Raw genomic sequence first — 25,629 nt, forward strand, 5'->3', positions numbered from 1 at the left:
AACAATTACATACTTGAAGTGTCAGTTTACCCAGATTACAAAGAAAAGTAATCATGGTTTCCTATTTATCCCTACATATGGCATTGGGCCAAGCAGTACATTTTAGGGACCATCCACAATGCTTTTTGGTGTAAACGCACATGTTGTGTATCGTTTTGGCCAATTGTCCAAAAGATTCCTGTAAACGGACTGCCTGAAAAAGCACTTTTTAAAAACCTGGTCCCAGGACCACAGACCACATGCTTGTGTTCCTCCTGGAGAAGATATTGAGCCTATTAGCATTACTAGGGGAAAATATAGAGTCTGTTTGTATACAGTGTGCAAGCTTTATGCACATGCACCCCCTCTTCTTTTCTGGCTGTAGCAAAAACAGCGCCACCTATAGGCCTAAAATATGAAGTCGCTTGTTGAGTCATTTACAAATGGCAAATGTAAACATTCATGAAACGATGCCAGGGAAGATGGGGAAAAAAAGGATTGTTTTGGTAAGTGTGGACATGGTCTTAGTTTGGAGCTTGCAGTTTCAATACTTCTACTTTATTGTGAAGCGATGCCTTTTATGCCAGAATTCAATTAAAGACTGATGTTCCCTTTGCAGATTTTTTCCAATTTCATGTAAATATTTCCAATATTTTACTAGAAAAAAAATCTAATATTTGAGGAAACAAACAAAACCACATGAATTTGTGTTGCAGAAATGTTCTTAGCTTGTAAATCATCTTGCACCCCCTGACACTGAGAATGAGAATGTGTTGGTTTGGTTAGGCGTTCCCAGTAATTACTATGTAGAAAGAAATAAACGTAACTAATATGGTCAGACCTCCAGAGAATCTGCTTGGCAACAAAGTCAAATTTACCAGAGGCTGAGACGACTGGAGACACTTCAATGTCGTGATTAGTTTTTTTTTTCTTTTTCTTTAGATGTATCCTTAAGGGCTACTGGTTGTGTCTCATATACCAGAATAAAAAAGTAAGAATGATATAAACCAATTAATCTGAACACTCCCAGACTTATTCACATGGCAAACCACTTGACTCCCTTAACCGCAATAACACAGCCCAAAACGTATTCAAAACATCACTCTGCTAAAACTGCTGCACCCAAAACCATAACATCTACTGAAGTTGGATTTTCTCACCCAAACATGTGACAGTACACATAACCACATTCCAGTTGAGAATTACTATGATGATGAGAAACACATGAGAGGATTGTTTGATGTATAGGAAATAGGAAGTAACACTTCACACATTCTGGACACACATCCAGCAAGGGGAGGAGTTTAGGGACTCTGAGAAACACAGTTTCTTAAAATAAGAAAACTTCAAATATTCAGCAATTAAAGTCAGAGGTGACAAAGAGTCAGAAAAATAATTCCTTTAAACACTAGATAAAACACTGCAAGAATACAATCAAGTGTGATGCAGCATCAAGTGTGTGTAGTTGTGTGTGGTTTACTGTGCATCCTAACCTGTGAGCATGGTTGGCGGCGTGGAGTTTTCTGATAACTTCCTCACTGAAGTCAAAATGAACCCTTCCTCTGGCACAGGGTGAACGCCGGTACATCGCCCCGACACACACATTCACTCATGCACACACTACACGGCACATACCATCACATACGTAACAACCAACCAGTATGACTAGAACACACCCAAAGTGGTAGCAGCACAAGTGTAGCATTTCTCACACAGACCAAGCATAGAGTACAAATGTAACACACTATCATACACACATTTGACAAGTCAGCACCATTAGCGCAAGGTAACATCCAGACACACCTCTCACACACTTAACATCAGAAAGCTCACTGATATCACACACTTTATCACACAACTGTGAATGAAAACCATCAAATGTATCTATGGCCTACTACAATCAAGCACCATCACATATTTACACACACCTCACATACATAGTAATCCATGACTCATTCCGGCTACAGAGGCATACATTTACTTGACTGCTACCTATACAGCATCTGTTTGAAAAGTTTCTAAGCAGGATATCCATTAGCCACTCGTCGGCACAGAAAAATGTAGCAAGCTGGTATCCAAACACCTTCTCTACACACTTGATCTCACGTCACACACAGCAGCAACATAAGCAGCGGTCCATACGTCACATCATGGAGTTCTTTAAGCCCTTGTTCACACTCAGACACTCTATACTCTCTCTGCGGGCTCTTCTGTTCGTCACAGGCTATACTTCCTTCCCACAGTGTGCGTGCGTGCTTGCGTGTGTGTGTGTGTGTGTGTGTGTGTGTGTGTGTGTGTGTGTGTGTGTGTGTACACTGTAGTGTATGGAGCTCTGTTTTCTTCAGCAACCAGCATAGTAAGGAGGAACGGCCAAGTTCTGGACTGGAGTCACTGGAATGGAGTCCTAATTCATCCATCACTGACAGCCTTGATAGCTTTTATTAACACTGTATGTATAGAAAAAATACCAAACCATTATGGCTATACACACACACACACACACACACACACACACACACACACACAACTTTAAACCAACTACACTGTATGTACAAATGCTATGTTGTTCAAATTATAATGATTTGAGGGAACATGCTGACTTATTGGGACTTTAGCTTGTTTGCCGTATCCCCCAGAGTTAGATAAATCCATACATACCCTTCTCATCTCCGTGCGTGTCGTAACTTTGTCTGACACACCTATCGCTAGCCTAGCTCAGCACAGATTCTGGAGGTAACCGGCTCAATCTAGCCTACTGCTCCCAATAAGTGACGAAATAATGCCAACATTTTCCTATTTCATGTTGTGATTTGTATAGTTACAGCATGTCTGAACTTATGCTCTCTTGAAAGCCCATGCAGGCTGCATATAGTTGTATGCATAACACAATAATTAAAAAAAAAAACACTTTACTGCAAGTCCGGATGTGACACGGATGTGATAATATAAATTATATCTTTACAACGTGTTAAAAACTATTTATTAAATGTTTGCATACTGCTTATGAAGTCTATATTGTGTCTTTCGGTCAACCTGGTCTACCTTAACTGTCAGTTCCTGTCTGTGTGTGTCTGTGTGAGGAAAAAGGTGGCATCTGGCACATTCACAGGGGGCCGCAGCGCCTGATGACACTGTACAGTAGGCCTAATTACAGTACGGTATAGTCACATCCAAGCCCTCATATATTATGGTAACTGTTATAACAGATTTGTGATAAATGACAGCACATACAGGACAAATGTTCTGCAGAAATTTAAGTAAAAGGGATAAAAGATACAGTACTTAGAAAAACATTAAATTTGAAGCTACTGTAAGCTGTCATTCTATGTGTGACAATATAAAAGACTAGTCTAGTTGAATAACCAACTATCAGACTGTAAAATAGTCTTCACAATATCAACCATTTGTAAAATATAATAAAGTAGTTTTAATGGGTTAAAAAAACAAATGACAAACAACGGACAAGCATGTTTAAAATCTATAGGATATAAACAAGGCACCTATTAATATTACTCGGAATAACTATACTTTGTCATTTTGCCATGTAAGTTGCAGCAGCTTAGTATCGGTAACCAATTTCAACTCGCTTTTCCAGGGCTGCATGCTTGTTGTGTATTTTCATAAAAATCTAACCAAAGCATAATTTGCTATTTGAGTATAGATGCCATTGTTTGTGTAAGTAACTCTCTTCTATTTCTCATAACTTCCTCAAACAGCAGTCAGTAACCTTGACTGATGAAAGGGTTTTTAATACTTTCATGACAGGTAAAGTATGCTTTTTAGTCATTTATTTGGAAATGTTCCGAAAGGATGACCCATAACAAACTTACTTAACAAAACCCTTAAAGGAAGGAGTAGGGCCACATAGGCCAGAACTGAATCACTACTACATTCCCACACTCAAGCTCACCCCACTGCTTCACCGCCATCACTGAGATTAGAAATGGGAGAGGCAGAAGACATGGTAGCCACAGGACTGTGTGTGTTCTGCGAGACAATAGCATTCCTCCTTAATGTGCTGCTGAGTTTAACAACAGAAGAAGAAGACACAGAAAGAGCTCTTCCTCATACTATAATGGTCATCATCTATGGGAAACCAGTGGGAACTGGTTCAGTTTCTGAAAACACTGACATACAAGTGATAATGGCTATACATGTAAACGATTAAAGAGACAACAGTTATGTTGTTCAGATTTCTCTACTTGATCTAATTCTGTGGTGTTACATAATTTAGTGGCAGTGACAGTCAAATCATGCTTAAAATAGAAACTCTTTATTTGAGCTCATCACTTGACCTATAAAACTTACAATAAAACTAATAGACCCAACAACTATAATCAACTTAGCGTACTCATGTAAAGTACATTCACATTTCTGTTTACATTTACAGTTAAAATTTAACTGCCACTTTTATTTAGAGGTACTAATACAAGGGAACAGTTGAATACATAGTAAACAACACTACAGTGTAAACTGGCAAAAAGACTGACAGTATTAATAAGGCTTAGAGTTTCTGTGTTTCACTGAAATGAATCAGATGTTAAATAAACTTTATGCCAAGACACAGCAGCATTATAATAAACAAAACCTTGGCAACATAACAAATACTACTGCATGTGTCTCTAGTTCTAATTGCTATTGTAGAGTCTGTTGATGAAACCAAACCACAGCCACCCAGTGGAACCATTCTCTGTAGGGCAGGGCATTCTGTATTCTGGCCTTTTCTTGTGCTGACAGCCCAAAACAGCTTCCAGTGTTGATGGGTAAAACCACAGAATGCATAAACTCTTATGCTTAAGTAAAATGAAGCAGTACCCCTTTGTGAACATCAGAGGGCACCGTTCCACATTCTCAGCCCTGCATCCACAAGATGGCAGTGTGTAACTGTTTTATTTTGCGTCCAGATGAACCATGCAAGATGTACCACCAGATGAGCCATGCCATATGGAAGGCACTCATAGCTGGAATTACACAGGATTTCAACACAGTTCCTTCAAATGTTATTTAATGTTGGATCATTATGACGTAGATAATGGTTGCAAAGCAGCCACTGTGACTTGAGCCTGTTCCCATATTTGTGAATAATAAGAGGCGGGTATGCTCTGAATACCAAGCAAGATGCTAAGAGAACCAATCACATAATTACACAACAGGGATCTTCCCTTTACTAAAATCTGTTTGTTGATGCCCTTTGAGTGTTACTTTATTTATTCAACTGAAGTCTTGTTTTTGATTCAAGTCAAATCATTTTCATAATGTATCTAAATGTAAAACATTTTTGGAGATATTAATGTTTGTAATTTGAGAGCATATACATGCAGAACAGCACTTAAAATTTTCTGATCTGGTCTGATTTGGTTTCACATAGAAGAGAACCATGATTAAACATCGATCAGACATCCATTTCACGGCTTAAGAGTAGCCTGTCAAATAATAGCTGGCAGACGGTTCCTCTGGCTTGTCCTTGTGATTTGAATCAATATCACACTGCAGATGAGGCAAACAAAAAAAAGACAAATTTTAGCAGAATGTCTTTTGTCTTGGTGCACCAGAAAGAAAGACTGCAAATAGAATCTCAGATGTATTAGACAGAGCCTGACAGGCACAACATCACCTTTGACATGAAAGCTGTCTTTCTCATACAAACACACACACACACACACACACACACAATCACATTAAATCAGGATCAAACAACAGGCATGATCCCTGAAAGCTATTTAAATATCAATTCTAAAAATTGAGAAAGGAAGTAAGAGACAGACAGAATTCAGAGGGGCCGAATGATAGAGACACGAGCCTGATCTTCAATGTGACTGATTCATGTTTTTTGATCACAAGATATCAGTTTTATCTGTATCAGCACAGATGCTGCCCTTATGATGCAAATCGTCGGGTATTTGTCAGATGTCACTAATCCACTATAAATACTGCTTCTACATTAATGCAGTTATTATATACACTGTTTCCACTGTCACTGACATTCATTTAGTCAATTTTGGGCTACCAATTCAATTCTTAGTGCCACAGCAGTTCTGCATAGTAGCACAGTTTTTACCACTATATGCCAGGTATCAGATTGGTACTCAGTATCTACAGATATCCTGAGTTTAGGTATCTAAATGAGGAGAGGAAAAGTCAAATTGGTTCATCCCTAATATTTACAACTCATGTAGGACCTCAGCGACCATCATAAAACATCACACTGTGAATGTCCACCATGCAGAACCACTGTACGGAACTAATTAAACATCTTAAGACTCTCTTTTGCATTTTCCTGAGACACAAGCAATCCATATGACAAATCAGAAAGCATATTTCAGGTGACAATGGCTTTCTTCCTGCTTCTGGTCTAGAGTGGCTGGGCAGTCCTCAGCTCAAACATGTATTCCACTTAATAAGGAGTGTCCTCCACAGATGAGTGTATGACACTTAAGTAGTCTAGTGGAGCAAAGAGGGACCCTCTTTGGTCTACAAGTCACTCTCATAGTGTTGGTGACAGTGATAAATGTGCCCAGTGGTAACAGGATCCAGATATGTATTAGTGCAGGTGTATTTTTGTTATTGCCCGGGTTAACCCAATGGTCTGACTTTGTGTTAACTTTGACATCACATATAAGGCGATTATTGAGGGTCCCACAGAAACGACGGGCATCACAAAAACACAAATATGCATAGGTCTCTGAGGTATAACTTTTGCATGAGATTCACTCCAAACACTTCCATATCCAATTATGCTCTTAACTCAACACTCATAGCCTCAAGTGTTCTCCATTCAAAGTGACAGAAGCAAAAGGAAAGGGAAGAGATGAGGTAAAAAATAAATAATAGGAATAATGAGCCCTTATCAACCAGGTGTCCTGCTGGTCTTACTAAAACATAGCTTTCCAGATCTCCCCCTAAAAAAAAAAGTAGCAATATAAGACTGTGAAAATATAATTAAAGGTCTTAAATTCAAAACTTACTTACGTAGATGTGAGGATTATCAGCAAAATGTACATTTTGTTTTAAAAGTTACTTAAAAGTATGTATTAGTAGGCTAACCCCTTGAGATGAATCATCTCATTTTCAAGGGGGTCCTTCAAACAATTAAACAGTAAATACAAAACACAAAATACATACACACATACACACTGCCCTACCAAGCCTGACTGCTCTTACACCCACTGATCCCCCCCCCCCCCCCCCCCCCCCATATACACACAAGTAAAAAACACAGTAAATTTGCATACATCCCAAATGTTAATAGTAGATGCACAAACAGGAGCCAAACCCACAGTAAATAAATAAAAGTAAAAAATAACTAAAAATTAACAAAAATCTTATTATGTCAAGTTAGAAACAAGAGCAGGTTAATGGCACATAATTAAAATGTATTCTTCACTGTGTCAGTGTTTTACTAATATATATGACGTTTTTAGATTAATATTACTGCGTTAATGTGTGTGTTTCATTTTACTGGTGTAGATGTTTAAGGCTGTGCTAATTCTTACTGTACTTACATGACTATACTGTTGGGTAGCTTAATCTACTGCAATAGTGTTTAGTGTTGCTGTCTCTAGTGAAGCATTTATCTCTTGAAAGTCAACTTTTCAGGAGCTCAGAAAAACAGCCCTGTTTTCAGCTTTATGATGATGCATTTTTCAGCAGATCCAAGAAGGTTTTAAATAGTTTATTTAGTAAAATAACCAGTGGAGAATCTCTACAGATCAGGTCAGATGTTGTTAGTGGTCCCTCACACTCATTTTGAAACCAGCGGGGAAAGATATTTTCAGGCTATGGCAGCAGTTGAAGACTTGACTATTCAAAAGGGCTTTTAGTTAGACCAGGGCTTTTTACGGCTGTCTGATTTTATGTACCTATGTTTTGTCCTGTTTTCCAATTCATTGTAAAGCACTTTGTGATTTTTATCGGTGAAAACTGCTATATAAATAAACTTTACTATATAAATAAACTTAAAACAGACTCTTCCTCCCTCAGTTTGTCCGATACATAGTGGTGACATTGTTTTGTTATCTAGAGATATGAATATGTTTTCATTTTTTGCCAGCACATGAGGCATCTTCTCCTGCTCTGTCAAAATCCAAACAACATTCACTCAAACAAAAACCTCCTCACTTCCTCAACGATGAAACTCAATTATTTAGAGATACTACGTACTAACTGTAAAGGAAACCCAGAACTTACGTCATTGCTGCATTTCAAAGACAACACACATTATATTATAATCCACCATCTGGTAGTGTGTGTGTGTGTGTGTGTGTGTGTGTGTGTGTGTGTGTTTGTGTGTGTGTGTGTGTGTGTGTTCTTCTGCATGGTGCTTGGTGTTTAAACAATGTCGATTTTCCAGCCAGTCCAGTCAATGACGTTTATATATATATGTTTGTTGTGGTGAGGATATTTAAGGCTAAGAACATGGTGGATGGCGTTGAGGGTTAGAGGGCTTGATCCTGATGAAGGAAGAGGGATTCAGGTAACAAGGCCCATGTGTGCCAAGTTTTCTCTTACAGGCTCTTTCCTTCCTACTTCTAAACAGAACACCTTTTTTGTATCTGTTCCATCTCCAACTGAAATGCTACAGGATCAGTAGGTAGGAGTGTAATCCGCAAAGTGGTTCAAAACAATGACTCACTTCAGGTGCATAGATCAAGCACAATGAATAAGGGCATGTTCACCAAATCACTGAACTTTCAGCTCTGCACACACTTCAGCTGTTCAGAGCATGCATGGGAGGTCCTTTTCTAACCAGCATATCAACTAAGTTTGTGTTGTTGTCTGAATAGATTTTTGCTATCCTCCATTACTGCAGTGTGCGTTTGTGAAACAGTGATTAGCTGCTGCTACCATACTTTGCACATGCAATTCTACCAATCCTGCTTTATGTTAGGTTTAGGTTGATTATCAAAACATGTTATACAGTATCTGGTGGATGAGCTTTTTCCGAATTGTAGAGAATTTGATTGAGTGGTACTGAAATCCCTGGGAGGAAATGTATTTCTTGTTGAAACCCCATCATATCACATTTCACTTAGACAACGTGAGCAGCACTTATTGTAGAGTTTAGGCTAGCTTACAGCATATGCAGGCATACAGAGCACACTTAAAGTTGGTTATAGATCCCCATTTAGCACTATTAACCCAAGTATGACGAGACATTTGTTTTATTTAAATGCAGATGAGCAAGAGTGAGTTGACATGGGGGGCAGTGCTAGTGCAGTTGGTGAAAACAGAGACAGAAAAAGGAGAGCAAGAAAAAGAGAAAAATAAAAAGGGGGCAATTTTCACACCACAGCTCTCCTCTATGCACTGAGGTGATTTTCTTGCAGCTCAGTTTTATCAGCAATTTCCAACAGCGATTTACACAGAGAACACCTCTGAGCTTCAACCACAAAGGACTGAGTCTAATGAGAATGACACACTTTGTCCTTACACAGCAATTATGTTCACATGAAAAAGTGTTCATACACACACACACAAACCCAAACACACACACACACACACACACACACACACACACACACACACAGAGTTTGATACTATCTTCTAGAAATAACATTCATATACGACTCATTTGCAACAGCAAATATGTTTTAAAGGAATCATAAAACCGTCTAGATTATGTTTTCCATTAACAGATTGAGGAATTGTTCATTAACGTACAGCTTGCAAGGAGCAAAAACAGTAAAATGTGGATTGACATTATTTATTTAATATGTTTTCTGCCAACATATCCCATATTGCAATGTAATATCCACTAATAGTGCCTATCATCACATATAATTGGGTTTTAACACTTGGTTGAGGTTAGGGAAAGAGTATGGCCTAGATTTAGTCACAATGTGTTAATAACATTTAACCAAATCCAAAGATTTTCTTTACACTTAACCATATTGCTTTTGTTGCCTTAACATTATCACAGAGAGCACTCTGGAACCCTGGTCTCTTGTGTCAAAGTCCTGTACTTTGTAGGATGCCCACCCTGACCACCTTCCTGCGACTCCGGTACGGTACACAAGTAAAGCATTTCAATAAAAAATGTCATCAAACGTAACTGGCAAAACAATTTTGTACTATATAAACATTATTTCAAGGAGAGTCAAATTGACAAACTCAAACTAACACATCTTTACACCCACACTGTGAGGGGCAAGAGCAACAAAGCTGGGTCCCCACTTTTCCTTTATCTTCACATACCAAACCCAGGAGTACCAGGAGTACAACGCTAGCAGAAAGGGCTGATGGGAAATTCCAGACCACATGGCGTTGTTGTCATCACCTCTGTTACCATTGTAATCTAAAATCTATTTGTTTCTTATTGTTTGCTGTTCTCTGCAGGTCTCAACTCAATAACTTACTTGTTTTGATTCATAGATGATGAAAATGTAAGATCGGTATTATTGAACAAATCTTCCTAAGAAGTAGAGCAACACACAGGCGAAGCATCCTGGAGTCCAACCATGGATTGTCTCAGGACCGTTTTAGAAATTCGTCAGGACATAGTCGCAGCATTCGCTGATAACTAGCTTTCGGTTTTCAAAAAAAGCAGCAGTTAGTAGCTCAGACTGGCCACAGGAATCCTCCCTCCATGTTCATTCCAGTCATCTCTCAGGTACTGTAGGTCAGCAGTATTCAGCAAATAGGATGAGACAGAAAGTTACTTCCAGCCAATTTAACAATCATCATTCTGTCATTCAGAAATTCCCCAAGTTCTCACAAGGCCAGCATTATAAAACGTAGAGCAGACAAAATAATAAAATCCTTAAAAATAAATGGAATTAAAGGAAATGTGCTTCCTTCGTGTAAATACTAATAATCCTTTGATCCAGTGTTCGTCACAGCATTTGTTTCATGGAAATATTCCTCTGAGTCTCCCCCTGTCCCTGTCCTGCTGAATTTAACGCTGTTCCTCTTTCTATTCAATTCAGGCCTGCTGGACCCTGTACAGGTCACATTTCGGGGATGATCTTTGATTCCCCAGCCCAGAGTAACCAAGGCACATATTTGCATTGGCCAAAACAACTGCTAAACAATCTGGCTTTCTTGGCAACAACAAATGTCACATCAAATTCCAGTTGAATTTTTTAGATTTAATAAAATAAAGAAAAAAACATCTTCTTCCTCAGAACATCTATCTGTAAATACTAAAGCATCCAACTTCTTTCTCCACTCCAACTATATGTCAAGCCAATGGCAATAACAAGAGATTTGACATCAATTGTGGTTTTTCAGTCAAATGAAAGCATGGCAGTAAAGCCATCCCCCTATCTGGCAAAAAACCTTCAAAAAGAACCGTATCCTTATTGGCTCCCCTTCTCTTGTTACTCGACCACTTCCTTCATAGCACTCTCTGTGTGACAGCAGCCACGTCTGTCTCACTGTACTTGCTGATTGTACCTACATAGGGTTTGATTACACAAAGACACACGGTACAAGCCGATAAGGACTACAGCCACAACTCTAGCCCACATTGAGACACACAATCCACCGCTTTTAAAAGCAACACACACATCGAAAGCTGCATGTTTCTTAAGCTTGACACTTGAGACAGTGTGTATCAAATTGCACTCGGTAAACACAAACTGTAGCTGAATACAAAATCTGCTTTTACACAGGCGGTCACTTTTTTAGTCTATTCAAAGGGCCTCTATGAAACAACATGTTAAACTGATGTGCAACAAGTGGGCTTGAAAGCCCTTGATTCATGGCTCTGTGTGGTCAGGCATTGTTTGCTTTGAAAGCTGGTTATTTTTAGTGCATGGATTGTGGGCTTAGGAATTAATTTTTTTAATTATTTCTGTGGATTGAAAAGGAAATGCTTTTATGTTACATACACTGACAGATGGATCAAGATGAATTTGTATTGGACAAACTCATAGTTTTGTAAACAATACCCATTAATACAAAGGTGTATTTTCTTATTAATATCACTACCTCTGGAACAAGCATTATTAATTATTTATCATCATCATTAATCATGCTCAACAGTTAGTCAAGAGCTTGGACTGAAGCTTTTTTTTAAGGCTGAGCCTTGTTACCTCCTTAATTCTTGAGCTCTCTATTTTAATTTAATTACATATGTAAATTTAGCTAACAACTTATTGTTGAAGCAGCATCACAAAACTAACAAACTAAACACGTCTGAACTGAAAGAAGTCCAGGAAAGGTGTCACATTCTTGATCTCTCTACAAACTAGGGAAAGATCCTGGAAACCTACAGGAGTTTCCACTCTAATTTAAAGATGCACATAGCAACATGTTTCAAGCAAATGACTTCCTGCAATGTGAACAGGCCGCTGGTCCTGCCAAACACACTGAGAATCAACATCCATCACTGCAGCTCTTCGCAGCCTTTAGTCTCTTTAGCTTATTGTTTTGGTTTTCCAGAAAGCCCATCAAGTAACAGCCAGAAGCTCAAGTAAACAAATTCAAGCATGTCGCAGCTTAAAAGCTTGGTGACCTACATAGCAGTACTGTGCCTGAACGCATCCTGTGCAGACACTGACAAATGAATGACGCTGCTGCTCTGCTAACATGCAGCTTTCACTACCAATCCTGTGTAAACATAGTGTAAGACCTAGATCATTTTCTCAGGAGTTGTTGACCAAACCAAACCTTAAACATGGTAGAATTAACAATGGCCCTATATTCATATACAGTATGTCTATATCAGGTGGCCAGAAACATGACTCCAATGGACTGATAATGTTGCTCTCGGTCTACTGCATTTGCAAGTAGGCAATTGTTAACATTACATCTATTGGGACTGTGTTTCTTTACCTTTGTTTTGGAGTATTTCTGTCACCCAGTGGCCAATTACAGATTCATGCAGCTTTAATGGGAATTCCCTAATCCCCTAAGGAATTTCTGATTTGTCCAATCTACATTTTTAATGTAGGTGAATATGTTTTATTACAAGACTTTAGGTAAGAATATTAGCACAGACAACCTGTCTCGTAAAATAGTTTAGAGTTCTTTCTTTAGCTGATAGCTGCACCTCCTGCTTATTGGGGAAAAGTTCAGCTAACTCCTTTGCACACACACGCACACAAACACACACACATACGCTACAACAATATGCTACAACCAAACAGTATGGGAAAGTTTGTAACTGGGAACAACCATACATAGTAGCTGGGAAATTCTTCAAAACACACAAACATGATAGAAAGGGGAAAAACAAAAGCACTGAGGTGAGAGACATTACCATGGCAACCACATTCATACCAATGAATACCAGCTCACCATTGAGACATTATAGTAAGCCCAAGATTCATAATAAACCTGAGGCCATAATAGTGTTATAGTAATAGTTTCCTATTACTGTAGCTGACTAAAGGTATATTGTACAACCATTTTTTTTATTTTAATATATTTGAAGTAACTGGGCAAGTATATTGTGTTTGCTATATTAGCATTTTCTGTTCTGTTCTCACAAATTAGTCTAAACATAATTTGACGATCTATGTGGACCTCTAAACCTTTTAATACGCCTACTAAATCCCCACATAGCCTACATGCTAACTACTGGGGTGGATGGACCAGCTGACCAGCTGATGTCCCCACTGCCAAAAGTTAATTTTCAATAAAATTCACAGATACGATGACCACCCTCTAAATGCGCCAAGTAAAAAATGTATGAGACATTGTGGAAGTTTAACCATGACTGACACTCATCTCTAAATAGTAATACTAATAATAAACAAAGCAATGAAGGTTAGTGTACTAAGGTCCTCAATGCAAAAAAATATTACATACTTACATCAAAAAGGTTGGTTAAAAACAACACCCAAAGCAGCTGAACTATGTGTCAATTTAAATTAGGCTATATTTTAGGAGTTCATGTTGGCTGGCCATGTGAAAGTGAAAAAGGGGAGGAAGCAGAAGACAAACCAGGCAGACTGTTAACGGATTAGATATTAGAGAGCTGCGGAAATGATCATTGGCATTAATTACTAATTGGCTTGATGGTGAGCAAAGAGCAGGTGAGAGCTGAACACACTCTTTATTCACTAGCTCATAATGTAATGGAGGTCAGGACTTTGGGTCATAGGTGGCAGTATTTATTGAATGAACATATTTGGTTTGAATGCATAATATTTGGCGCACCATCTAAGCAAGAAAAATTATTCACATTTTTATTTCTATCCCTATAAAAAATGTATTACGCTTGAGAAGGAATTTTAATGGAGGTCGTGTTTATTATCCGAGTAACTGTAACATCAGAATAAATAAAGTTACGGGAATTTAAAAACCAGTGGTAGGTATTAATGAGGAAATTAGCTTCCTTCTCTTCTAGGGCTGTTAGAACCAATAAAAAAAGTCAGCTATAATACGAAGAGTAAATAAATCAATACTAACTGAATGAGGAACTTACTAAACAAATGTTTATTCCTTGTAAATGTGTTGGCTAACGTGAAAATAAAAATCTGTTAAAATGCTTATGTTATTATTAATTTGCTCATTTTTGTTTCCTGACTGCATCTGAAGTTATAGAAGCTCAGCTGGGAATACAGAACCGATGCAAAAAGAAAAGCACACAAACCCTGAAAACAGAAGCGACAAAAAAACGCTGCATCCAGATTACACAACGAAGGTTCTCCAGGCCTCTAGGGGGAGCGGTAAGTGAGCTTGATCTTTGACCCCATCGGGATGGAGAGAGAGAGCGAGCGAGCGAGCGCCGGGACATGTTCAATCTAAGGAGGTAAGCCTCTCTTCTCTAAGCAAAGCTCCCTGTGGCGTCATTTTGATGCTACCATTCATTTTGGCGCCACTTTGACAGCGAATATCTTTACATCTAAAGTGTTTAAAGACTCAATTTGACCATTGTTCTTTTCTAAAGAAACAAGACAATGTATAAAAGGCTCCATTAACTTGTAGCTCATTATATGAGCAAACAAAATAAGTACCCAATCTGTATTCATTTTCTGGAGAAATTTGCTCTTGAAAAAAAACAAAAAAAAAACAGACATGACTTTTAGAAACCATGGGTTTTATCAAACTCAATAAATCTTGCCCACACATATAAACACAAAACTTCATCGTGTTGTAAGGTAGACATCTACTCAAAAAGTTATTTTATTCATTAGCATGACTGCCGTACTGTTTAGTTCAAAAATATCCAAAACACCCAAGTACGAAGACATAGTGGACCATCCGCAAGCTTTTATTTTGAAAAGTCAAAGCTTGGGGCACCAGCTGGGAGGGTATGAGACAAAAGCATAGACTATAAATTGTTAATATATTACAGAAATAATAAGATCAATTTAATATACAGTCTATGGAAGGGAGATCTCCAGGTTGCAGCCATACCAGACTCTAATTAAAAGGCAGAGTGTTCACTCCCTGTGGGGTCAAACATCAACCTCGTCCACTTAGAGCTCCCACTAGTGGCCTGGAGAACTTCTGTTGTGTAATCTGGATGCAGCAGTTTTTTTTGTTGTTGCATCTGTTTTTCTTTTTATCTTTTATCGTTTCTGTACTTGCAGCACATTTATGTATTTGGATGTATTGTGTGTATTTGCAGTACATTTGCTAAATGCTATGCATGTGTTATCAAATTCTTAAGTTGTTTTCTTAATTAGCTTGTGTTTTGTCTATTTGCATCTGTTTTCTTAAGTTGCATGGCGTTTGCCTGCTGGCCACAGTAACTAACACTTTGTTTATAACATCTCTTTTCAACTATACTTCCAAACATGCCGTCATTGTGCCAAACCAGCCGCGTTAGCCTATACACCAGAGCCGGTTTACTACACTGGCTTCACTGTTGATTTGTGTTTGTCGCTGTGTGCTCGTTAAAAATGGAAACAAAGCGCCAGAAATGCAATGCACGGTAAAATAGTTGACCCTTTTCTCTAAAGCTAACGCTAAAATCCCTGTAGTGAACAGACTGTATAACAACAACCAATGCACTGTAGTGGCATTGGCAATGCATAAGCCGGAGTAGTTTAGTAAACATTATTCATAGGCTGAATTTAAGCATTAAATACTTGAATATAGTTCAAATATTAAAAATAATATGGAATGAAATTTGAAAGGTATTACCGAGTAAGATTGGCAACTCTATTCCCTTCACAGTACTGGTCATGATATATAATCCGTAGCTGTCAGGTTAAATACAAAAAAAAGTTGCTGTTCAGCTTGCTGCCTCTACCACTGTGCGGCTGCCAATGAATGTCACAGCCTATCAGCACTCTGGCATCGACCTGTGGGCTCCGTTTCTTTATGGTTCTCCGCAGGGGGTCGCATTGATTTCACTTTTGTTGGCTTTAATTTATTCTTAGGGAGAGACACAAAACCTCTAGCCTCAACAGCAAAACAGAATCTATACTCTAATTCCTTTCCAATTAAAATGTTCTTTGTTGTCAATATAATGGCTTAGTGCAATGCATTGGATGTGCAAAATATTAGAAAACCCATGAACAATGGTAAGTAAATCTAGCTATAAACCACTACCTCTTGTTGATGTTCCATTGTTATGCATCCATATAAGCCCAAGAGATGCAGAACAAGAAACTGTTTACCAAGAGAAGCGTTTTGCTTTACCTATAACTCAATATCAGGAATATGTCCACATATTTAACATAAAAATATCATGATCTGAATTGTCTCTTAGAGCTCTAAATCAGATTTACAAAAAAACCCTAATGCAAATATGCCCCTGACGCACAAATCAGACATAAAGCACACACTCATGTCCAACACAAAGGCCACCACTGCCATCACAACAATGTACAATGTAATTATCACTGGATATCCCTGCCTCACCTCATATATGCCATCTCTGTGTGTGTGTGTGTGTGTGTGTGTGGGTGTCCACCTGTCTGTGTGTGTTCTCACAAGGTGTGTGCACATGTCAGCATGTGACAGTGTTACAATTGTTACAAGCAAACAAAACTGACTGGTTACCATGGCTGATGGTGTCAACAAAGCCAAGCTTCAAATAACTTCCTGTATCTTCTCTCCATCCCTGTCTCCCCTCTTTTTCTTCAAGTAATTTTTTTCCCCTGCCTTTTTCTCTTCTGCCTCTTTTTGTTTTATGTTAAGCTTTTTTTATTTATTGGGCTGTTATTCCTCCGTTTTATTTTCCAGTTGTATTTCTTGTGTCCGCCTTCAGATCAATGTTGTTTAGCCCCACTTCTAAACTACTGTCTAATGTTCTTAGTTTATTCCTCCAAGTTATGCCATGCTATTATCCATATTTATTATCAGTAGCATTAACCTGTGTATCTGTTTTTGTGTGGCGCCCCTTACCTGTGTCTATCTTTGTCTAAGATGAGCAGGGCTTTTAGCCTATTTTTGTCTTGTCTGAGTTTGTCTTCCACAAATAACAACAACTAAATGGGCCACTTGGGACCCTGCTTTCTTCTCCTGAGTTCTTTCTTTGAGGTGTTGTTTATTCTGTCTTAATTGAGAAAGGAACCCGCACTTACTGTAACACTGATCTGAGAAGACATGACTGTATACTTCAATGCAATTCTTCACCATTTTCACATTATCCTCTAGACTTGGTTGTCTTAAGTAGCTATCTTGCTATGTATCTTTAGTTGCTCTCTCTCTCTATCTCTCTCTCTCTCTCTCTCTCTCTCTCTCTCTCTCTCTCTCTCTCATTGCTCTCTATCAATATCTATATATCAATTTTATACCCCAGCCCATTGTGTGTATTGGGCAAGAGGCAGGTTGCTGTTTTTAAAGGGCTAATAGGCCTACAAACACACATTTGCATCTGCAGGCAATTTAGATGTTTTTAAAAACAGCTGACGCCTCCTTTCCACCACCCTGTTATAAGCTTTCCTATGGAGGCTGAGAGGTGTGATACCCTGATAATTGGAGAACACCCTCCAGTCCTCATAGGAACTTAGTAACCACTGGGATAATAGAAGCTACATCACCTCCTCAATTATTTTAAATTTGGCAATCTAACCAAACCAATTCACAAACAAATCCCAAAAGATCGCAACAAAGGTCTGCACTCACTAAAGTGATTCAAAAGCTCAGAATATTTTGTTAATTTACTTTATTTTGTTCTATTAGCATATGGGGAAATAAGACACCACACGCTTCAGCTTCAAGCCTTTTTTTAATGTCTTAAGCATAGCAGTCTGTATCTATGCAATCAATACTAGATCGAAGATAATCTCATCCAGCTATGATGCCTTGCTACTGCAGAGCTTATGGACCACCTTAGAGACTTTCATTCGAGACATGGATAAGCCTCAGACAAAAGAGAACGTACAGTAAGTCGTATTCAAGAACTCCTCCTTCAATTGCCTGACCATTTTTTTCTATTATGGGTCAGCAGTTTTGCTGTATCTACTGAGAACAGCCTCAGCAACATCCTGCCTCTCCTTTTCAAGTTCTTCTCCAACTTATGTTGCTACCAAAACAGGCACCAACAATCTCCTAGCCACAACTCTGAACTGCCACAACTTCACTAGAGGAATTTAAAATGGCCTGCTCAGATTTCATGTCCCAAACCTCCTGTAGGAAATGAAAAAAAAAAGAAAAAAAAAAAAAACTTAAGTTGAACTTGTTTAGAGTTCACTCGTTTGGCTTTAGTGGCTGTCTCCAGGTATATCCTTCCCCATCCGATCCACCTAACCACAGGTAAGGGGCCTCAGGTTCTGCTACAAGGTACACTCATAAACAAACTACCTAATTTCAACACGGTGTTCCTTATGTATAGACTATGGCACGCAAAAAAAGTAACATAACACTGGTTCTGATTATTTTATCCTACTAAGACTTTCACAGTACCAAAGAAGTGTTCTTGCACACCATGGTCCTGTTTGAGTGACAAGAATTATGCAAACAAGACTAGAGCACACATTAACCTACAAGAGTCTAGGCCACAGGATCCGGTTAGAAACTGTGGGCTATGGCTAAGCTCCAAGCCAGGCTCCCCTGGAGGTGCCAGGTTACCTTGGGTCATGGACCAGTGACATCACTGGGGGCACTAATGCAAAGGGACCTATTGTGTTTGTGTGTACTTCCTGTGTGCAGGGAGGGGGAGGGGGGGGTCCTCTTTCAATGTGTCCATCCATTGTGGAGGTAGACTTACATTCTCACACCCTGCACGTGCACACGCATACAAACCGTACTGTCTGCAACCCGAGTCTAGGAATCAGATTCCAGCCTCTACACTACACACACAGACGCAAACACTCACATACACACACACACACACACACAAAAAGGGGCCTCTATCTTATAATAGCCTTGAGAAGCATTGACAGAGAGCCATATAATTTATATATAACCAGCACAACATGGGAGCAGTCTAGAAAATAAACCTACGTCATACTGGTTTACAAATGACAAAGACAGACAAGTCTGTAAGCAGCATGAGCACAGCACACAGGAGAACAGACCTCTTTCACTTCCTTCACCCCTCTTCTGCTCTGCTTGTCTTCCCCCTGTCATGCCCATCATGCACTCTCATCCACTCTTCTCATGGCTCTTCTCTGTTACTCAATCATCTACCCTGTCCTCTCACCTTACCCTCCAGGATTTCTCCTGCTGTATTATTTAATAAGGAACGCTGCTTGTTATTTGCACAATGTTACAGTGATTCTACACTACATGAAGAAAGACCAAATGTGCCATTTAAGGCCAAACAAGCAAGAGATGCAGTGGTCAGCTCTATCCAGTACTGCTGCAGAAGGCTTTAACATGCCGTCCTGTCTTATTAAAAATCACTGGCCTGAGTCATTGGCTCTAATCACGGTTTGCTCACAGTGCGGAACATTGGAGGTGTCCCCATATGGCATGTCGGCATTCACACCTAGTCATCTTTAAGACAAGGAGAGGCTAGGAGAGAAAATGAGCCCAATGAGCCCAGCGGCTCTAGGCTTTATCCTCTGTTGCCTGTAAGTCTCTAAGTCTCTATACTCTGCAACAGCATCCCTACAGCCTTCTGACAAAACACAGCCTGCATCAAAGCCGTAAGCCCTACATGGCACTGAATCAGTGGTCTGAAGGGATGAGGGAAAATAGGTAAAAAATGAAGGGTGTGGGAGACACACAGAGAAATTAAAAGCAGGATTAATGCAGGTAGGTGAAATGAGGATAACAAAGGAAGCACAGCAGCTCCCAACAAACAAAGTAAAGACATCCAGAATAGACTGAAAGGAAAAAAAGAGATCAAAAAGAGGTGGGGAAAATAGGACCATATACCATTTTCTTTAAAGCTCATCCAGCTGAGTCACTAACTGCAGAGCGACTGCAGAGCTGAGCCACCTCTGGTCAGCCCTGCATTCATTACAAAGCGCAAGCTCTGATAAATGATCAAACAAGCACAGTCACAGTCAATACAGCAGCTGTGCTGGCACTGACACTGCTGCCTAACAAGCCAAAATTGATATAGTTGCAGGCACATGCTAATGTGACACACTGCATCAGCATGTCACAGAGCTGACAGGGGCACATTACTAGGCTTGTACACAAGCTTTGAAGGGTTTCATTTTGGTGAAGTTTCTTTTTAGGACTTCATTTGTCAATAATAAAACATTAATAGTGGTACCCAAAATAGGCTACATATTCCTAGTGGGGCTGTTTTATGATATAAACTAGGTTAAACTATTTTTTTTTTCTCAATGCTGGCTCAGTGGGTGTGATGATTCTATTTCAAGGCATGTGGACTGTAGTAGAAGATTGAAAGACTCCTATCACTCATAATCTACTTATAACACACAATGTCAGCATGCAAATACATACAAAGCTATAAGGCAGAACAGACACAAATAATGTGTGACTTTCTCTCTTCATTTGAGGATTCCGTGGGCTCTGATGAATTAACCAACACACAGCCACACTCAGTGACTGTAGTACCTCTGCACATACCTAGCACTTAGTTGCTCACAAAAACAGCTGCATAACAAGGTTGAATTTATGCACTTGCTGTCCCTTAAAATCCTCAGTAGACAGTGTAATTCTCTACCAGGTTTTGTGCCATGATGCAGCAGTATCCATCACACAAAAAGCCATTTAAATGGCTTTGACTGTGCGAGTGGTCCTTTCTCTGTAGCCTCTGAGCTTTAATGAGCCATAGAGATAACGTAGCGCTAGATTAAGAACCCAAACAGCCAAACTCTGCCAAGGGGCTTGCGGTGTGTAAGACAATCAACACTACTCATTAATACCCACATAACTCCAGTAGCACCTACTATGCCTAAACACTACAAATCAAGCCCTCTTTACGCTTGCTTTGTTCCACTTAAGCACATAGACAAAGCACAACCATAAAAGAGATTGCATGAGTGCTTATAATGCGGATTAGCAGGGACCAAGAACATTCTTGTCACTCTTGAACATCTTTAAAACTATTGGTATGTGTTAAATATACTTCCATTGTCTCACAGTCAAAGATACATTTGGAAAAAGTGACAGAAGTGGATGTGTAAAAAAAAAGGAAAGAAAAGATATGACTAATGTGTCAAGATTTGGAAGCTGAATACTTGCACTGCTTCTCACCATCATCTGTTTCCACAACGTCAGGGAGTAAAAGAATAATGAAGGTAGGTTTTAAATGGTCTACATCTGCCACAGGGGTGTTTGATTAGCTAAATGTCAGGTCAAAAAGGAAAGGTCCAACAGCACCAGTACAGCAAGAAATATAATGATAGCCATAATATCAGGAAGGATCAATCTGTTGCGGGGAACTTAAAGTGAAACAGCTTTTTAGAAAACATCAACTCAGCTTAAATGAAGTAAACTAAAGTTTTGTCATTTCTGTGTTGTGACTTTGAGGTTATGAAAAAAAACTGACAAAAAGAAGAATTTAGTAGAGTTAGATGAGAGTAAAGGAAGAATATTATAGAAAAGTACATGAACATTACCTTGTACTATACTTGACGTTCATTTTGGGTTTTACAACTTGGGTCTCATTTGTCAATAGTGGTTTGAGTGCAATAAGAGAAGCAGAGGCATTTGTAAGAGGGAAAGTCCTTATCACTGTGTACAAAACCTTTTCCTTACTTATAGTAAGGTGCTTTAAGACACCGAGCGGCTGCTGTGTGACCTCTCGTTTCGCTCTCCTTCAGGTCTTCCCAATTCTTACACAACGTCCGCCAAACCAATAGAAAGGATAGCCAAAAATATGAAAATAAGACCCAAGATGTAGTAAACTGGAAGTATCCTTCAACGTATACATTTGTGCAATACTGTCAATTTTATCAATTTAAAAACACATCTCAATGTCAAGACATCTCAAGGCAGCACAGATTTATAAGGAAGCATATTTATAAGCAGCATATCGTGCCAACCATGTCTTCATAAAACGTGACATGAATACATTGCATGAGTCACCACTAGTGAAGGTGTTAGGCAGGCTTGCTAGTGCACCTGTAAATTGAATGTGTAATTTGAAGCAGGCAAATTTCCGCACCAACCTAGACTGAAAAACACAAGCCAGAGGCAGGTGGATACTTCTGTCTGCTTCTGCCTCAAATGCTGCACCCAGCCCGGTTAAGTGGTATTTGATGACAGATGAAGTCCGAGAGATAGAGAGACAGAGACAGGGACATAACCCCTCTGGGACATATTTAGGTGATAAAACTGAAAACAGTAAACAAGTCTGTAATTAAAAGCTCATCTCTTTTTGTCTCCCTGGTGGCAGGAAGTGGATAAGTGGATATCTTTCTTTACCACAAACATTGCTATCTATTCATAGCAGATGAGAGGAAGGAAGTCTTTGATTCTTATTACATTAGCTGCTGCGCTAAATTTGTCCACTGCACCTCAAATCGATTCTTCCGAGGTTCTTAGCTACTGATAAGTGATTGTCTTTGGATCTCATGACGTAGGCTACATGGTGTCACAAGTTAAATTACAACTTTCTTAGAAGACAACATTATTGCCAGACAATAGGGCTAATCTAATTGCTGCTGTGGATGGCATCATCCCCGTTATCACACTCACTCCCATGATTCCTTGAATCATTAGACCTATTAAGGTTGTCACAGGCATTTATCATGCCTCCTCTCCAGTTCCATCGCCCTCAAAAGTTGCTGCATGTTGATGAGCAAGAAATGTGAGAATTGTCCGTGTGAAGAACGGGTTCATCGGGAACCAATGTGCGTCTGTGTGTGATTTGTGTGTGTGCTATTGTGTTCCAGAGGGGTCTGTTGTTTTCACTCTCCGTCTGGACTCCTCACAAGGAGCACTGCAAGGACGTTGGCAGATGGCGAGTGTTGACAGGGGCTCGGTCCTTGGTGCCATACATGGGTTGCCAGCAGGCAGAGCAGCACACAACCACAGGGAGGCTTTTAGTCCACAAAAACTTGACACACGGTGCTGGCAGACAGGTCAACCTTAAATACACATGCAGGCACACATGTAGCCCAGATTGTGAGGTGGCCAAGACTTGCTGTGTTATAATTCCTTTTGGACCTGGTATGACTTATTTTTCTAGGCCAGTGGTTGAAATAGTGGAGTCTGGGATCCCTCAAGGGCAAATGAAGGGAGGTAGGTACTCCAACATAATGAGGAATACTCTACTTAATATAAGTTAATTAATTGAAAATCTCAGGTAACTGTTTATTGTTGTAGTCTTTTCTATCAGCACTCATTCACATTCCAAAAACAAATCTCTCAATCATGTCCTAATACAGGTTTGTTATTTAGATCTGCAGCATGAACATGTTAGTCCATGACTCAAGAGGAACAGAACGGGAGTAAGAACAAAGATATATCACGAAATAACTCCAACATTGAGTCTCAGTTATAAGTATATTTTCCAGTGGTGGAAGAATTGCTAGTTTACACATTTGTTAAGTAAATGTCATATATGATCTTTTTTTATGTAAAACCTTTAAAATCTAAATCTAAAAATGTATTCAGGTGTACTCGATATGTATATGAGAAAAATGATAAATAATTCCCTGAAAATTGTACAAAATTATACTTAAAATGGCCCATTCTGTCCATGTTTTGTTGCTTTGGAAACAGTAACTAGGGCTTTTTTGTTTGGACTCGAGGACCAAGGGCCAAACTACCAGGAGCCAATTCAATTTCCTCTGATGATCAAAGAGTCACAAGATTGCTTTTGAGGGGCTGAAGGAAATGATATGTGTGTGTGTGTGTGTGTGTGTGTGTGTGTGTGTGTGTGTGTGTGTGTGTGTGTGTGTGTGTGTGTGTGTGTGTGTGTGTGTGTGTGTATGTGTGTGTATGTGGTCAAGAAAATTAATAACTTAGTAGGACGTATTTGGATACCAATTAATTTTCAGTTCATTGACTGGTATGTATCAGAAAGTTTTTAATCCAATTCCTTCTCGCTTGACAGTCCGGCTCTCCAGCACATCTGTTGTTCATGTTTGTGTCATTAATGCTTATTTACTTCTTCTGCTACGCACAAACTGGTAACCCTAAAGACTAACACTCTGTGCTACTGAATGACTAAGGAGCAGCTAAAAAAATTGCAAGACCCTAATAGAAACACATGCTTATGGAAGATGAGTTCTTCCAAAATGCACACATTGAATCACTACGACTAAACCCTACCTTTCAACTAAGTAGATTCACACAAAGTGATTTAAAAGCTCTAACATACACAGTTAACTGGAATAAATGATTCAGATGATTGAGTGAATGACGCTGAGAGAAAATAGTGTGTTTCTAGCAGCGGAGGGTTTATTAGAAAAAGAAAAGATCAATATTTTTGTTGGGATTTGTTGGATTTGTTGCTCTCTGAACTGAAGCACACTCACTTCTATTTTCAATGACAAATCCTCTTTAGAGAGAAGCTACAGGGCAGCAGTGGGCAAGTGCAACAGTTGTGTAGTAGCTTATTTTTTTAAGAAAATATTAACTTCATTGATCTTCAAAGTTCAAATGATGAGGAAAGAGAGGAAGCTGGGAAATCATCATCCTGATTGATTTAAAGGTGTAATCAATGTGGAAAAATCGATTCAGCATGACCCTCAGTGACTGATTAATAGGGTGGAACTTGTTCAAATTGATGCCATTTGAGGGTAGGTCAGTTTGCTGTGTAAAGACTCAGCTGAACAGCAAGGGCGTTTTCACACCTGTAGTTCATTTGCTTTGGTCCAAATCAGTTTGTGAGTTATAAAACTTGGAGCGATTTGCCTTTGGTCGGTTTGGTTTGGTTTGGTTTGGTTTCACACCTGGAAAAATCCAAGCATACCAAATTGCGTCATTACAAATCAGGCAAAAACGTCCAGCCCTATTATTGGTCGGATATGTCGGGGGGCGTCATCAAATACATTCAATAAAATTGGAATAAACTTAAGCTTCTTATTTGTGTAATTACAATTTTGGCCAAATAAATTTACAAGTTAAAAGAAACTACTGTATATGCAAGTTAGACTTGAAAAACCTTGTTCTACAAACATCATTAAAACCTCCAATAGTCAAACATCACCTACTGCTGGAAAGGGTACACAACAACAACTAGAAACCAGGAGACTTTATACGTGACAACCCGTTATCACAACACCAACCTGTTATCACCCGCTAACCCCCATCAATCTTAACCCCATCACCCTCAAATACACATCCATGCTAAACCCCATGTTTCTAGCTCTTCATGTTACCATGGGGATGAGCTGTGGCCGTCACTGTGGACAGAATAAAAAAAGAGAAAGTCCCACTCCTGCATGTTATCGCCGTACGGGTGCAAACACACTTACACACACA

The 25,629-nt window shown here is 39.2% G+C and overlaps 1 protein-coding gene across 3 annotated transcripts in view; it reads right to left on the reverse strand.

The window, feature by feature from the left end:
- Positions 1-25,629, reverse strand: part of pde4ba (phosphodiesterase 4B, cAMP-specific a) — a 168,742-nt gene that overhangs the window by 72,682 nt on the left and 70,431 nt on the right. The window contains exon 1 of one of the 3 annotated variants that reach the window (XM_034881116.1): positions 1,473-2,177. The exons of the other annotated variants lie outside the window; for them this stretch is intronic. Coding sequence (XP_034737007.1) covers positions 1,473-1,567 — 95 coding nt within the window. The 5' untranslated portion in view covers positions 1,568-2,177. Of the gene's footprint in view, positions 1-1,472; positions 2,178-25,629 lie in introns of those variants that run through there. 3 annotated transcript variants of the gene reach the window in all.

Source organism: Etheostoma cragini, chromosome 9 (assembly GCF_013103735.1).
Source record: "Etheostoma cragini isolate CJK2018 chromosome 9, CSU_Ecrag_1.0, whole genome shotgun sequence".
In the NCBI taxonomy this organism is placed as follows: domain Eukaryota; kingdom Metazoa; phylum Chordata; class Actinopteri; order Perciformes; family Percidae; genus Etheostoma; species Etheostoma cragini.